Below are 14,605 nucleotides of genomic sequence, written 5' to 3' on the forward strand. Positions count from 1 at the left end.
TACTGTAGAAAAAAACAGCTAATCACAAGGAAAAAGACAGGTTGATGGTTTTGTTAATTAGATCTGTGAATGTCTGTGGAATAATGAACAGTGTGCGCCTTGAGGCCTTTACACACTTTTTTTCATGCGGTTAATTCACGCATCAATATATTTTTTCGAAATGTTGTTTTTGTCATAAGTATGTTCACACAGAATGCGAATATGACACCGCGAAAAAGCAAAAAAAAAATTTCTGAACAAGGTCCAGTTTTTGCACGGTGAATAAAGGCATCAACCAATCACATTGTGTGGAACGGACGTCACGTCACAACTCTTAATGACAATGGTGAACCTGTTGATTTGTTTTTGTCCAAAGAAGTGCAGACAGACATTAATGATCGAGAAGGGATTTCTGCATCAACAGCGCAGTTAAAGCCTGATCCCACTGAGAGAGAGAGATTACACCTGGATGTCTATGATGTTGTGACAGCTCGGGCAGAAGTGTGTGATGGAGGTGGTGTTGCTGACCATCCTGTCCAGAGTGTCTCTGTGGGCAGAGGTAAAGATTGTAATGTCGCAAATTCAGATCACTGCTGGTTAAAATAGTTTTGATGTGAAATATTCGCAGGCGAGTACTTTGCATTTTCGTGCCGTTTATTTGTCACGCCCCCAGTGTGTAAAGGCCTTTAAGCTGTCAATTAGAGAAGTTTCTTGGCAGATATTGCAGGGAGTCTAGCTTTTGTACTAAAACTCACTTGGGGTAGGGCATTGCTAGCCATTCCAAGGTCTAGGCTGACCAAACAAGACAGGGCCTTTGCTGCCAGGGCCCCTACACTCTGTACCAATCTGCTAGAGGAGATCAGGTTTGCAGAGTCAGTCCCCTGTTTTATCTCCCTTCTTAAGACACATTTTTATAAAAAAAAGCTTTTACTCTGTGATGCCTATTTTTATTTTATCTTTTATTGTGATTTGTTTGTGTGTTTTATATTGAGTTTTGTAAAGCAACATGGGTGGGGGAACAGACTGGACATGAGTGCTCGGCTGCAGGGGTGAAGTGTAAATACTTCATCCATGACGAAGTTTCGTCCCTCCCCTGATAGCATGGTATGCCTAGTATTGCCGTAAAAGCAGGTAGTGGAAGAATTCGATGGACATTTTGAACACTTTCCTGGCCTGTTTTCTGCCAACCTTCTCTCCCTGTAGGAGGTCGAATGAGTTTCTTTGAAGAAAAACTCTATCCTCTCCCAGGCAATATTATATAATAAAATGTTTTGTTGAATTTAATTAGTTGCCTTGTATATTTTGCACTATTGACCAAACTTCTTTTTTGGCTTAAATTGAGCAATTGCTGGCATTCATTGATATTCTATTGTGGTGCATGTTTATGTGAATGTCTGAACATGAGATAACATATGTCGAAGTGTCCTTGGGCAAGACACTGAACCCCAAATTGCTCCTGATGGTTAGCCATTACCCTGCATGGTAGCTCGCTGCCATCGGTGTGTCAGTGTGTGTGTGAATGGGTGAATGAGCGGCAAAAACCTTGTAAAACAACAATCCCCCTTCCTTCCAAAATTAAATGCAAGAAAAACTGATTAATGCTATCTCTCTGCCTCTCATATTGAATATAAGTCTAGTCAACGTAGTAATCAGTGCACATTATGTGTTGATATTTATCGAAAATTGCTGCAAATATAGCCACTGTTGCTGTCTGTCCCACTGGAAACCATTCAAACAGGGTGACACACTGATTTGTTTGTAACTATTGAGAGCTACATGAACCATGTGATTGCGTGGCAGCAAGATCAAAGTGCATCGCTACTCTCTTTTTCAACAGGTGTGGTTGGGTGCAGCTAGTAGGAGGCTATGATTGCAGGCTTTTTGCATTGCCTTCAAGTGTGACCATTCAGGACAGGTATAAACATTTTTGCCTTTAGACGTGGTCAGATGACCATAACTAGTTCAATTTAATCATACTGAACCCTTAACTCTGCCAAAAATCTGTCCATTCACTTAGTCTCAAACACCAGCAATTAAACATATCAAACACCAGCATCCCATGGAAGAACGCTTTTTCCAGCTGTCTCAGGACAGTATCTATATTCAGTGTAGTCGATACTGTAGGTGTAGTAATAACCACAGAGGCTTTTTGTTGAAGCAGCAGTAACAGAGCATCTTTGATTCAGTTAATGTCCAGTAAAATAAATGGCACAAAGTGAACCCTTCTTTGTCCATTTAAATTTGCTGCTAATCTCTCAAATGGGAAAGAACACATGACATGGTATACCTTAGTTTTGTTTTGAATGATTATCATCCAAAATGAAAGTATCACCCGTGATGGATGAAGTGTGGACTGTTCAGGTGGCAGCATCTTCTCCAGGCTGGCAGATGACACACCTCTCACTGCCAAACTGCCCCTGTTGTTCCCTGCCAACTTGTATGTGGCTCTCTGCCTGATATCATCATACCCATACTGACAAATCGGTCTTCAAGGAGCACAGCAGTTCATGGTAACCAGATGTGTTATCTCCTCCCAGGCTAGTTTGACATTATCTGTCCACAGCAGCATTTCCCACCTGGGGAGAATTTATTTATGGTGGTTGAATCCATGTATACGGAGGGAAAGAAGGATATTTTGTACTGTTTATAACTTTGTCACTTGTTCTTTACTAACCATAATATATACAACAAAATACCTAGCCTTGGTATTAGGCCTTGGTATCATTTGAAGTTTTTGAATACTGGTGCCAGTATGATACCTGAGTTTCCATACTGATACCAAACCAGTTCTTTTTCAGATACCTTCCACAAAATATAGAATTTCTTTCTGCAAAATGCATTTTTAATGAATTAATAAAGAAGCCAATGTTCTCAAATGTTAAATGTCAATACAAGAAGATGTCCAAGAATAAACCAAAATACAGAAATAAAAAGAAATAAATCTAAAATTGCCAAAATTTTGATTTTAAATCAGAAATTTGTAAACAAAATTATAAATCTAACAACATTTGATACCAGCTCTCAGTACTTATAGGTCCCAGAGTGTAATATTCAGGAGGATCTATTGGCAGAAATTGAATATAATATTCATAAGTACAGCTCTGGAAAAAATTAAGAGACCACTGCAAAATCAGTTTCTCTGGTTTTACTATTTATAGGTATGTGTTTGGGTAAAATTAACATTTTTGTTTTATTCTATAAACTACTGACAACATATTTCCCAAATTCCAAATAAAAATATTGTAATTTTGAGCATTTATTTGCCGAAAGCAACAACTGGTCAAAATAACAAAAAAGATGCAGTGTTGTCAGATCTCAAATAATGGAAAGAAAATAAGTTCACATCATTTTTAAACAACACAATACTAATGTTTTAACTCAGGAAGAGTATTTGGTGGAATAACCCTGATTTTCAATCACAGCCTTCACGCGTCTTGGCTTGCTCACAACCAGTCTTTCACATTGATGTTGGGTGACTTTATGCCACTCCTGGTGCAAAAATTCACGCAGCTCGGATTTGTTTGATGGCTTGTGACCATCCATCTTCCTCTTGATCACATTCCAGCGGTTTTCAATGGGGTTCAGGTCTGGAGATTGGGCTGGCCATGACAGGGTCTTGATCTGGTGGTCCTCCATCCACACCTTGATTGACCTGGCTGTGTGACATGGAGCATTGTCCTGCTGGAAAAATCAGTCCTCAGAGTTGGGGAACATTGCCAGAGCAGAAGGAAGCAAGTTTTCTTCCAGGACAACCTTGTACGTGGTTTGATTCATGCGTCCTTCACATAGACAAATCTGCCCGATTCCAGCCTTGCTGAAGCACCCCCAGATCATCACCGATCCTCCACCAAATTTCATAGTGGGTGCTAGACACTGTGGCTTGTAGGCCTCTACAGGCCTCCGTCTAACCATTAGTCGACCAGGTGTTGGATAAAGCTGAAAATTGGACTCATCAGAGAAGATGACCATACTCCAGTCCTCTACAGTCCAATCCTTATGGTCTCTTGGAAACCTCATCCTGGCTCTTCTTTGCTTCTCATTGATGAAGGGCTTTTTTCTAGCATTGCACGTCTTCAGCCCTGCCCCTAGGAGCCTGTTTCGAACCGTTCTCGCCGTGCACTTCACCCCAGCTGCCTTTTGCCATTCATTTTATTGGTCACTTGATGTCATCCTACAGTTGTTGAGTGACATTCGAATGAGTTGGCGGTCATTCCGGTCAGTGGAGAGTCGTTTTCGCCCTCTGCCGGTCTGTAGCTTTGTTGTCCCCAATGTCTGCTGCTTGACCTTGTTCTTATGAACTGCCGTCTTTGAAATTTTAAGGACGGAAGCAATCCAACGCTCACTGTATCCCTCTGCCAGTAAAGCCAGAATTGAACCCTTCTTTTCCTCACTCAAAACTTTCCTTTTCAACTTTTTTGGCATGGTCAATAGTTATTTTTTGATTCCAATTACTTTTGAGGTACTACTAGCACTGTTTTTGCCATCCAGCTGGTCCCACTGCAAGAGGATAATGATGACCACAGAAGTGTTTTTTTATACTTTTCCTTATTAAATAAGATTTGGTTCAGGTGATCACCTAATCAGCACCTCATTCAGTAGAATGAGGTGTGCCTGTGTTGGAATTCAACAGACATTGGAATGGAATGGCTTCCATACTTGTAGAGATGCTGATTTAAGAAAAAATTGCAGTGGTCTCTTAATTTTTTCCAGAGCTGTATGTTTTCATTAGTGTATAATCACGTGAAAATAAGAATCGTTGTATTTTCATTACCTTAGATTAAGCCGTTTTTTTCAAATGACGGAGCCGGTCCCCTTCCATGGAGGCTGCCATGTTTCTACAGTAGCCCAGAACAGACAAACCAAACACTGGCTCTAGATAGGTACTTTCGCGTTTTTCGCGAGTTTCACAGCCACCGTAGTTTCTTCTACATGCTTGGAATGGGAGGGTGAGGCGAGCGGTATTCGATTGGATGCAAACTGCAATTTCACTGCTAGATGCCACTAAATCCTACACACTGCTCTTTTAACAGTCTTTGATACTCTGTGCTACCCAGCCCTTTCCATTGCTAGGTGGATTCCTCTTGTCCTGGGTGGAAACGCTAAACAATGCAATGGCTACATTTGATGATTTAACTTTAAAAAATTGCTCAAAACAGGTACAGATCCAACTGCATCTCTGCCCATGTCTCCATCAAAAGAGTTGGGTGCAGGAATGCTTGTCATATTACCTTTTGAAGGTAAAGAATATATGCAAAAATATAATAACCCCATTTGTCTGGGGGAGAAACTAACAGGAAACACTGCACGGTGTCTTTTTTTAAAGTGGCATATATTCATCTGAGCTGATTTTGCAGTTCCTACCTGAGGCCATCAGCTTCCTCTTTGGAGAAACATTCAGTGTGGAAATGCTCCAAGCGGAGCCAGGCTCACTTCACTTAATGATATCATATTCCTACTAATCCAGGGTTTTATCCAAGCATTTATTTTTACTTAAACTGAGATTCTGGGACAAATTAAGTTCCGTTTAAGTTAAGGTGTCACTCCCCACTAGGCTGGGCTCTCCTCATAACTCACTAGACTCATTGGATAGTTCAAAGGGTTTCACCCACAGGGGTCTATCATTGAAATGTAAATAGTTTGTCTCAACACAGTGTTTATTGTCATACAGAAAAGCAGGCAAGGCATCAAGATAAAATAAAACTTGGTATTACATTTTCTTCTAAAGCTTCCTCTTACTCATGCTGTAGAGTGTTACTATTCAGAACATTTCTCATCCCTGAACACATTTACACACCAGCAGCAGACTCATGGTATATTACTCAACATTGTCCTCTGATTGCATCAGTTGCCCTCTAATTGCATCACCAGATCATTGTAGTTAGAAAAGTAGGGTTAGAACTTACTAATCCTACATCTTAGTCACACTGTACAATAGAAGTCATTCAAGCATAATTAAACCTAAAAAAGTTTTTTTGAAAACAGTATTCTATTTATTAATTGTCTCACATTGTTAAACTGGTCAGTACTGGTCATTTTCACCAGTAGATTACCTATGTGCTGGTAGAATTTTTTTTTAAATGTGTACAAGACTGATAGTCCTAAGACATGTCATCAGAGAAGAAAAACATGTGGGCCTCCAGACAACTGTGCTATATTCACCTTTACTAGATATTCAGGGCTGACAAACAGTCATTTTAACTTAACTCCTGTAACAGCTGGGCTACCACACACAGGTACCTACAAAGAAACTCTTTCAAAAGGGCATAAACATGCTTCTAGTGACTGCAGAAACACAGCCACACTTCCTGACTTTGCAGGAGAGACACGGAGATTAGTAGAGTAAACTTTATTGTCCCCGAGGGGAAATTTGTCTCGGTGTCTTCACAGTGCTACATTCTATTGCTTCACATAAAAAACATCACAAAAACATGAGAATCGTTTGACATGATGAGACAGTTGCTTCACATGAAAACATCTTAAAACATATGAGACATTTGACATTGACAACACAGTGGCTTAAAAAATAAATTACAGTGCTAAAGTGCTTGTGTATTTATTGCTAATTTCTCTATTGCACAAAGATTTAGCATTAGAGTTCAGCAGCTTGATGGAGGCTGGAAGAAATGATAGCTTCAAGCGGTTTGATTTGTACTTTGGCACACTTCTTTCTGACGGCAGAGGTTCTTATTCAGAGAAGAGGGGATGTTGAGGGCCCGCAATGATTTTTGTTGGTTGTTTCATGACTGCATGCTCGTACAGGCTCTGTATGGGCTCATATTTTTTCTTCTCTATTACCTTCATAGCTACTTTGTGCATGCTGGCAAGCCAAGCTTTTCATTTGCACTGTTAGGTTGCCAAACCATGCTGTAATTCCGTATCTAATGATGCTCTCTAGGATTGCCCGATAGAACATCAGCATGATCTGGCTGCTCACTCCATAGCGTCAGCGTCCCATTGACCTTCACTTTCTGTGTCCTATTGGTTAAAAAAGAATAAAACCATATATTCAGAGTAGTGTTAACACTCATGCCCTTCAGATTCTCTAGAAGCAGGTAGGGTTGCACAGTATTAAACGCTGAGATCCGTCAGTAGCTGCTTCTGGCTCGTTAGCTCTGACACAACACTATCTATATTTACACTGAACAACACTGAACGAGCCTACAGCCCCTCTCATCTCTCACACACACACACACACACACACACACACACACACACACACACACACACACACACACACACACACTACTTTGTCGAATTTTTTTTTATTTACAGAGCAATATCTGTCCCCAGACACAAATTATCAAGAAGAAGTTAGAGACATTATGATGTAGGCTTTTACAGGGGGCCCAGTGTCAGCCTGTCATGACTCTTCACAGTCAAAAATATAATTGTGCACTCACTGGCATTCAGGAAGCAGCACTTAGCTGATGCCCAAATCATCAGCAAAGAATATGAAACACACAGGAATCTTTCTGGACAAGACTATAATGATCAGGCTTGGAAAATCACTGAGATAGTTTCTCCGGACAGGGAAGAAATTGACAAATAACATAAGCAGTGAGCAGCACTGAATACTAATTTTAAAGTAACAACACATAGCAAAATGCAAATCTACATTTGCAAGATTTTTCCCATTTGGTAGGTGGCATATTTACCGGGTGCCAGTGATCTCCTGCCAGTATGAACAGGTCTGCAGTTTGTCAGTTGGCTCCAATGTAAGGTCATGTTAAGACACAATAAACACAAGACATACACACTGCTGAGCCCTTGTCACTTATTGTTTGCCATTTGACAGATGATCTGCAAGGTATCTCATCAAACATTTAACTATTTTCAAATTGTTTTACTTGGCTCTCTATGACACAAAAACGCTGCTAAGCTGCAGCGCTCCCCCAGCCCTGTCTGAGCGCTAGGGAGTCTCATCCTGTCATTGAAATACATTGAGTTCAAATGTTAACGTACTACAGAGCATCTCTTCTGCATGGTTCTTGACAGTGCCACCAGAGTCTGGGGTGGTTCAGAATTAGTCTAGTAATCAGCACCAGAGCTGAGAGCATCGGAGGGGCAGGCAGAAATGTCAAAACACCCACATCCATTGTTGTAATGTAAGTCTGCACACTGATGGCGTCTTAATGCCCATCTTTGCAGGCTGGCATGTGGCAACCCATCAGGATACGCCTCTGTTATTTTGCAGCATCAATTCAAGTCAACTTAAAAAAAAAATCAGCAATTCTATCACATTTGTTTCCTGGATTGGCACATCCCTACTTGACTACTTCTTCTGTCTGCATGATGCTGCATGACCCGTGTCAAATGGCTAGTACGTGTTGCACTTAAGATTACACTGCGCATCTGTATTAAGTAGGGGAACAAATGGACAAAAATGTATTCAAAATAAATACTGCATCGAACATGGTATTCTTACTCAACTCAGATACTCAAAATTAAAGAACTCCGATCTAGATCAGGACAGCCCTAGTTTTGACTTAACGACAAAAACTGTTAATAACAGTCTTCTAACAGAGCTGTTGCTTACTGGCCCCTTTGAGTTCCAGACAATTGTAGAATCAATGCCAAGACGCATTGAAGCTGATCTGGCAGCATGTGGCAGCCCAACACCTTACTAAGACACTTCATGTTGGTTTTTCCTTTAATTTGTCACCCATCTGTATATACAAATATTTAAAATTAGAATAGAATACAAATAAAAACAATATATAGATTTACGTATATACATATATCATACAAAGGCAGTGGTATGGTAATGTGCAAAACCAGCATAACAAAGTTCCATGGCATTTATTTATGGTGGAGTGCTGAGAATGAGGTGGAGTTGAGGAGTCTCGCAGCCTGAGGAAAGCAGCTGCTTTGTAGTTTGGTGGTACGGTAGCGGATACTTGTGAATCACTTGCCAGATGGCAGCAGGGTGAACAGGTTGTGGCTGGGATGGGTGTTGTCTTTAAGTATTCTTTGGGCTTTGCGCAGGCACCTCTCCTCACGATATCACTGATGCTGGGTAGGTGGGTACCAATGATGTTCTGGGCAGTTTTAATCACCCGCTGCAGAGCCCAAATATTCAACACATCAACATGGAGCTTAGGAGAGCTCTTAAAAATAATCATTCTTACAAACATATACTTGAAATCCTAGCAAGTTTTACAATCACTTGCTCAACAAGTGGATGTACATTACTGTGCAAAGTTTCGTTTAACCAAGTGGAAATTAAGAACAGTTTTTCCCTAACTGACGCATGTTTGCAATTGTATGTGGCCATGTGGCCTTATGTGACTTTGTCTTAAGTCTCCCTTTCCTCCTGCAGGTGTTCTTCAGAGCAGGGACTTTGTCTAGGCTTGAGGAGCAGCGGGACATTCAGACCAGGAGGAACATCTCTCTGTTCCAGGCTGCCTGCAGGGGATACCTGGCTAGACAGGCCTTCAAGAAGAGGAAGGTAAGACTGCTACACATAGTTGGTAGGATCACTTCAAGAGATCTGAATTCACCTATGGGCTATGTCCAATGATGTCTTATCTTTCCGAAAATGACAATCCGACATTCACACCCACGTCATGCAATGATTGGCCAGATGTGTGGAAGTGAGAAAGAAGCCAGGGTTTTAACTATTTCTGCCACTTTTCATGTGAACAACTGAGTGCAACACTATGAATGTCTTCCGGGAGAGTCCGTCTGAAAATGTGCGGCGTATGACGGCTTTCGGGTGTGGCCGTTAGGAACAGCAATAAACACCTTTGCCTTCTGACGTGATGGGACAACACGTCGATAACAAGTCCAACTTGTGGAAGAAGGTGGAAATTGGTGGAAGGTGGGAACTGGTACATTAACTCTTTAATAAGCAGATCTGGGGCATCCTTGCCAAAGATGTTTGTCCTAATTATGCGTTTAAAAAATTAATTTTTGACAAGTAGGCAATATAACAGATGGTTTTGCTCTCAAATATATAATATGGGCTCTAATAGTAATAAAGTTCCTCCTTTTGATGTATTTAATTAAGTACCCTGTATTTTATGAGTGGTTTGCTGGTTTGTTTATTTTGTGCACACGCACGAGGAAACACACGCACACAGGTGAAATAATACACATTCCTACCAATGGTTTAACACTATTCCACTGATCTGGTGGCGGTAATGCGCGGAGATATGCAGCAATCCACCAGCAAAGACAGGGAAGAAGACTGTTAGCTAGTAAACATGAATGTAAAGGTTTCCAAATGTTCAAAAATTCACTTTCTTTGCAAGTGTTTTATGAGGAAGGAAACACATACGTTTATTAGACCTCAAGGATACACACAAAACGTTTACAATGAATGTAAACATAACTTTTGTTTGTTTACAAGAAATCTCCACCAGTCACCTTTAATTACACAATCTGGCTAAACTACATTGGCTGGTAGCAGATTCCAGTTTACCTTGTGTTTCATATTACAACTTACAACATAGACAGCCAGTTGCTTCTTTTCAGCTGACCTCAATCCTGACCAGGGCATTGCACACACAGAGTTCATGCTATGCTCCATAGGTCCCACCCCCTTTTGCACAGCCACCTGCACCAATTAGTTGGAGTCACTAGTGTAGTGACAAGGACATGATCCTTCACTGGCTTCCCATCCATTATAACACCCCGATTCCATGCAGTCCGAGCTGGGGATACAGCAGAGTTCTCAATGATAATGGAGAGTTCCTGGACAGGAAATGCCTTTCCTGGAAGGAAGAGCAGCTCAATGTTGTTGATGTTGAACCTCAGGTGGTGAGCAGACATCCACTGAGAGATGTCAGCCAGACATGCAGAGATTTGTGCTGCCACCTGGGTTTCAGACCAGGGAAAATACAGAATTAGTAGTCCTCTATATAGCTGTGGTAGGAAAAGCCATGTGAGTGAATAACAGCGCCAAGTGATTTGGTGTAAAGAGAAAAGAGGAGGGGACCCTGAACAGAACCCTGAGGGACCCTAGTAGTGAGGCTACAAGGTTCAGACACAGATTGTGTCTTGAGTAGGATATGAACAGGGAGAGTGCAGAGCCTGAGACTCCCAGTCCTTGGAGGGTAGAGAGGAGGATCTGACAGTTCACTGTGTCAAACGCTGCTGAAAGGTCCAACAGGGTGACGACGGAGGAGAGGGAGGCTGCTCTAGCAGTGTGGAGTTTCTCAGTGATGGCAACAAGGGCTGTCTCATTTTTCACGACCCGCTCTACCACTAAGCCACAGTCGCCCCATTGTGAATTAATTGTGAATTAAACCTGATACAGCTCAATTTGAATATATTAACAGTTAAAAAGAACAGAGGTCTCAACTGCCAAAAATAGCTCAACATCAATCCACCAATCAGAACAGAGGAACAAACGGATGGAGTTTTAATCAGCTTATCAACATCAGCTGTGTGTAACTGTATCTGGGTTCTGAAGGTGCTGAGTCATTGAGAAAGAGAGAGATAGACCTGTAAAAGTTCCACTCAAAGAAGTGTTGGGTCTCACCACCACGTGTGGAAAACAATGACAGAGGCCTGTATGTCTAACAAAAATACTGGACTAGGAGAGATGGCGCCAAACCCCCCTCAGGCGAATTCTAGTCGAATCCAAACCTCGGATTCCTACTGGACAAGCTGCTACTGGAGTGCTTTTCTTCACAGAAGAGAAGGAACCGCTCAGCCACTCTCTTTCCACCAAAAGTCGACTGCTATTTCCCCCCACTGTCTTAGAGGAACAGCTTTGCCTTTGAAGCCGTTAATGAATGGTGTCCCGGCCAACGTCCGTATCCAAGCTTGAGGAGAATCCGTCGGATAAATCGAATGGACTGAACTCATCAAATCGCTATCAAGAAGCGATACCAAGTAAGAGGCTTGTGTCTGGGCAGAGATAGAGTTTATAACCGTGTTATTTCATCCAAGCTTCATTGTTGTGAATTTCGCTTTCCATTATTGTGGGAAATAACTTATCGCTGCGTCCCGTGTTGCTGTGTTTTTCGTGCCTAGCACGTCCCAGTGTTTATCGGTGCCACACCGCTGGGCCGTTTACTTGTGTTAGTTTTAACACCACTGTTGAATGTAAGTTTGCCGCCGGATTCCTGTGTGATAAAGGGACAGCTATTGGGTCTTACCACGGCATTTGAGATTTTTTACTTTGCCTTGTGTGCCTTGTTTTTTCCTCTACCTCTCCTTCTGCTAACACACATACGTACACATACACTTACACATTCCACATACACCTATACACACCTACATAACAATCGACCCAGTTCGCCTAGTTCCACGCCATCTTGAGGACAAGCAGCGTGCGTCCTCCATTTTGGCCCCCCCCCCCAGAATTTGAACTCACAACCTTGGAATATGACAGGGGCACACTAGCGGCAATATCTGAAACCACTGTACTATTGAGATGCACCGTTAGCAAACAGCATCAATCTAAATGCTAAATAAATCTATTAAAGAGTGAGGGAGTTGCACTGAATCATGGTACATGATAAAAATACAGTGTAAAACAACTTTAATTGTATTAATATATGGATGACTGCCCTAAGGCGGTATCGATATTGTTGTGCATACAGTAAGTATTACTGAAAGATATTGAATATCACTGTGGACTCACCGTTTGATCGATCTGAACACAATTTGAAATACTTGATTTCTGCCATCTAGAGAATGTCTGTGTCAATTTTGGTAGCATTTGCATGAAGACTTGTGGAGATATAGATGTTAATAGATTTTGCATATTTTGGAAAAAAAAGAATTGACCAGAGGTTGCAGTGAGGCAAAGTATTGTCACAGTTCATTGGATGAGCTGACAAATATTCAGCTCTCTAGGACCTACGTGTGATTTTTTTTTTTTAAGTTTGAAATGTAAAATGTCTAGAAATTTCCATTTATTTTAATAAGCCGCACCCACTTTAATCAATCATTACCAAATTTTATGCATCGACTGAGTCATGACCCTAGATTGTGCAAACAGAATTTTGTACGACTCCATCGATTTACAAGATATAAACTTTTTGCATTTGTGGCGGCCCCTAGTGGTAGAAAATCCCAGGACTGCTCAGCAGGGTTAGGACCTAGCATCCAAACATGTGCAAAAAGTTTGGTTAGAATAGCTTAAGCCAGTTTTGATTTATGAGCATTTATATAAAATTTACCTTAAAGATACAAGTTTTAAAAGTGTATAATTTCAAAACGGATTGATTTATCAAAATTTCCTTTATAACTTTAGATCAGTCAACACTGTAGATGATCCTGCCAAAGTTTTGGGTGGATTGGATGAAGTATGTGTCAAAAGAAGCAAAAAAAATGTGTTTTTCAAAAATTCCAATTTTCTAGGCGCAAATGGCCGTGGTCTTGGCATCATCCAAGGAGCATGCTGCGCAAATATTGTTTTGCTATGCCTCAAAGTTCATGAGTTATTAGCCAAAATGTAAAACACGTAATAACTGACCACATGGTGGTGCTATAGGTATCACGTTTTAATATGTTAAGCATTTACACATGGGGCAGCAGATAGAGCATAGTCAAGCAGAGAAATACCTATTTGAAAAGGAAATATACTCAGCCTGAATCTAGCAATCTTTGAAGAAAGTTACCACCAGAAGTCAGAATGCATGCAACAAAGGTATTGAAAAAAGTATTGTTCTGGTATCAGTGCTGAACCTCAGGTACAATATTGGGACTAGTATTGAAACATTGCAAACAATATCCAGCCCTGGTGCCTATCAGGGTAGCTGTCTACCAGGAAATTGTTACACACGCAGACAACACATACAAGTTATGTCCTCTCAAAATTATCGTTCGTCAAGTTGTTTCAGATCAATTTTAGATTTTTACAATCTGAACAACATATGCCCTCTACGCTTGATTCAAATATGGAAAACCCCCCTACTGCCACCCCACCCCAGGACAAAGAGAAAGTAACAGGACAGGTAGATGAAATGAGAGATCATTTCACATGTCATTTTTGTATTACAAAAATATTACAGCCATTGTCTTGTGTCACAATTAAAATAAGTCAGTCATGCATCCAATATAAGGTCAGGGAAAAATCTTATTGCTGACCTGCTGCATGTATACACAGATTTACAGTAACCAGGAGACTACAGTGCATGCAAACATGTTCTCCGATTACCTGAGTAACCTGGCTACTTATGTTCATTTAAACACACTGACAGAGTAGACAGAGTTGCAGCAGAAGAATTACAATAGTAAGTAAATGTAAGCTCTGTATAATATTAAGTAAATTAAATTGGAGTTTCAGGCAAGGAGTAAGAATACAAATTTTCTTTAGAATCGTGTCATTTGATTTACTGCTACAGTGATCTGCCTCAAGTCCTGCTATATTTTAAACCTACATATAGGTCTTGTTGTGAAGACTTAAGCTGCCTTCAGCCACATCACCAAAATGAAAAGGAAAAAGACAAATATTTGTATAATGTTTTTATATTGCCCAAAACTGGTCTTGATTCTTGAAATAAGCAAATCCATCGTTTTCTCTAAATAGGTGTATATTAGTATGACAACCTTTGACAACCTTTCACGTTTCTCAGACTTGTTTGTTCTTAGCTCTAGTAGAAAAGTAGATTGAATATCATATTAATATAAGTTTAATTTAATAATCTACTGCAACAACTACTTGACA

At 40.7% G+C, this 14,605-nt stretch overlaps 1 protein-coding gene across 12 annotated transcripts in view; it reads left to right on the plus strand.

The window, feature by feature from the left end:
- Nucleotides 1-14,605, plus strand: part of myo18ab (myosin XVIIIAb) — a 245,579-nt gene that overhangs the window by 139,038 nt on the left and 91,936 nt on the right. For all 12 annotated transcript variants that reach the window (XM_044202307.1, XM_044202313.1, XM_044202303.1 and 9 more), the window contains one exon: nt 9,299-9,427. In XM_044202307.1, the coding sequence (XP_044058242.1) occupies nt 9,299-9,427 (129 nt within the window). The remainder of the gene's footprint in view (nt 1-9,298; nt 9,428-14,605) is intronic.

The sequence above is a fragment of the Siniperca chuatsi genome, linkage group LG7, assembly GCF_020085105.1.
Source record: "Siniperca chuatsi isolate FFG_IHB_CAS linkage group LG7, ASM2008510v1, whole genome shotgun sequence".
In the NCBI taxonomy this organism is placed as follows: domain Eukaryota; kingdom Metazoa; phylum Chordata; class Actinopteri; order Centrarchiformes; family Sinipercidae; genus Siniperca; species Siniperca chuatsi.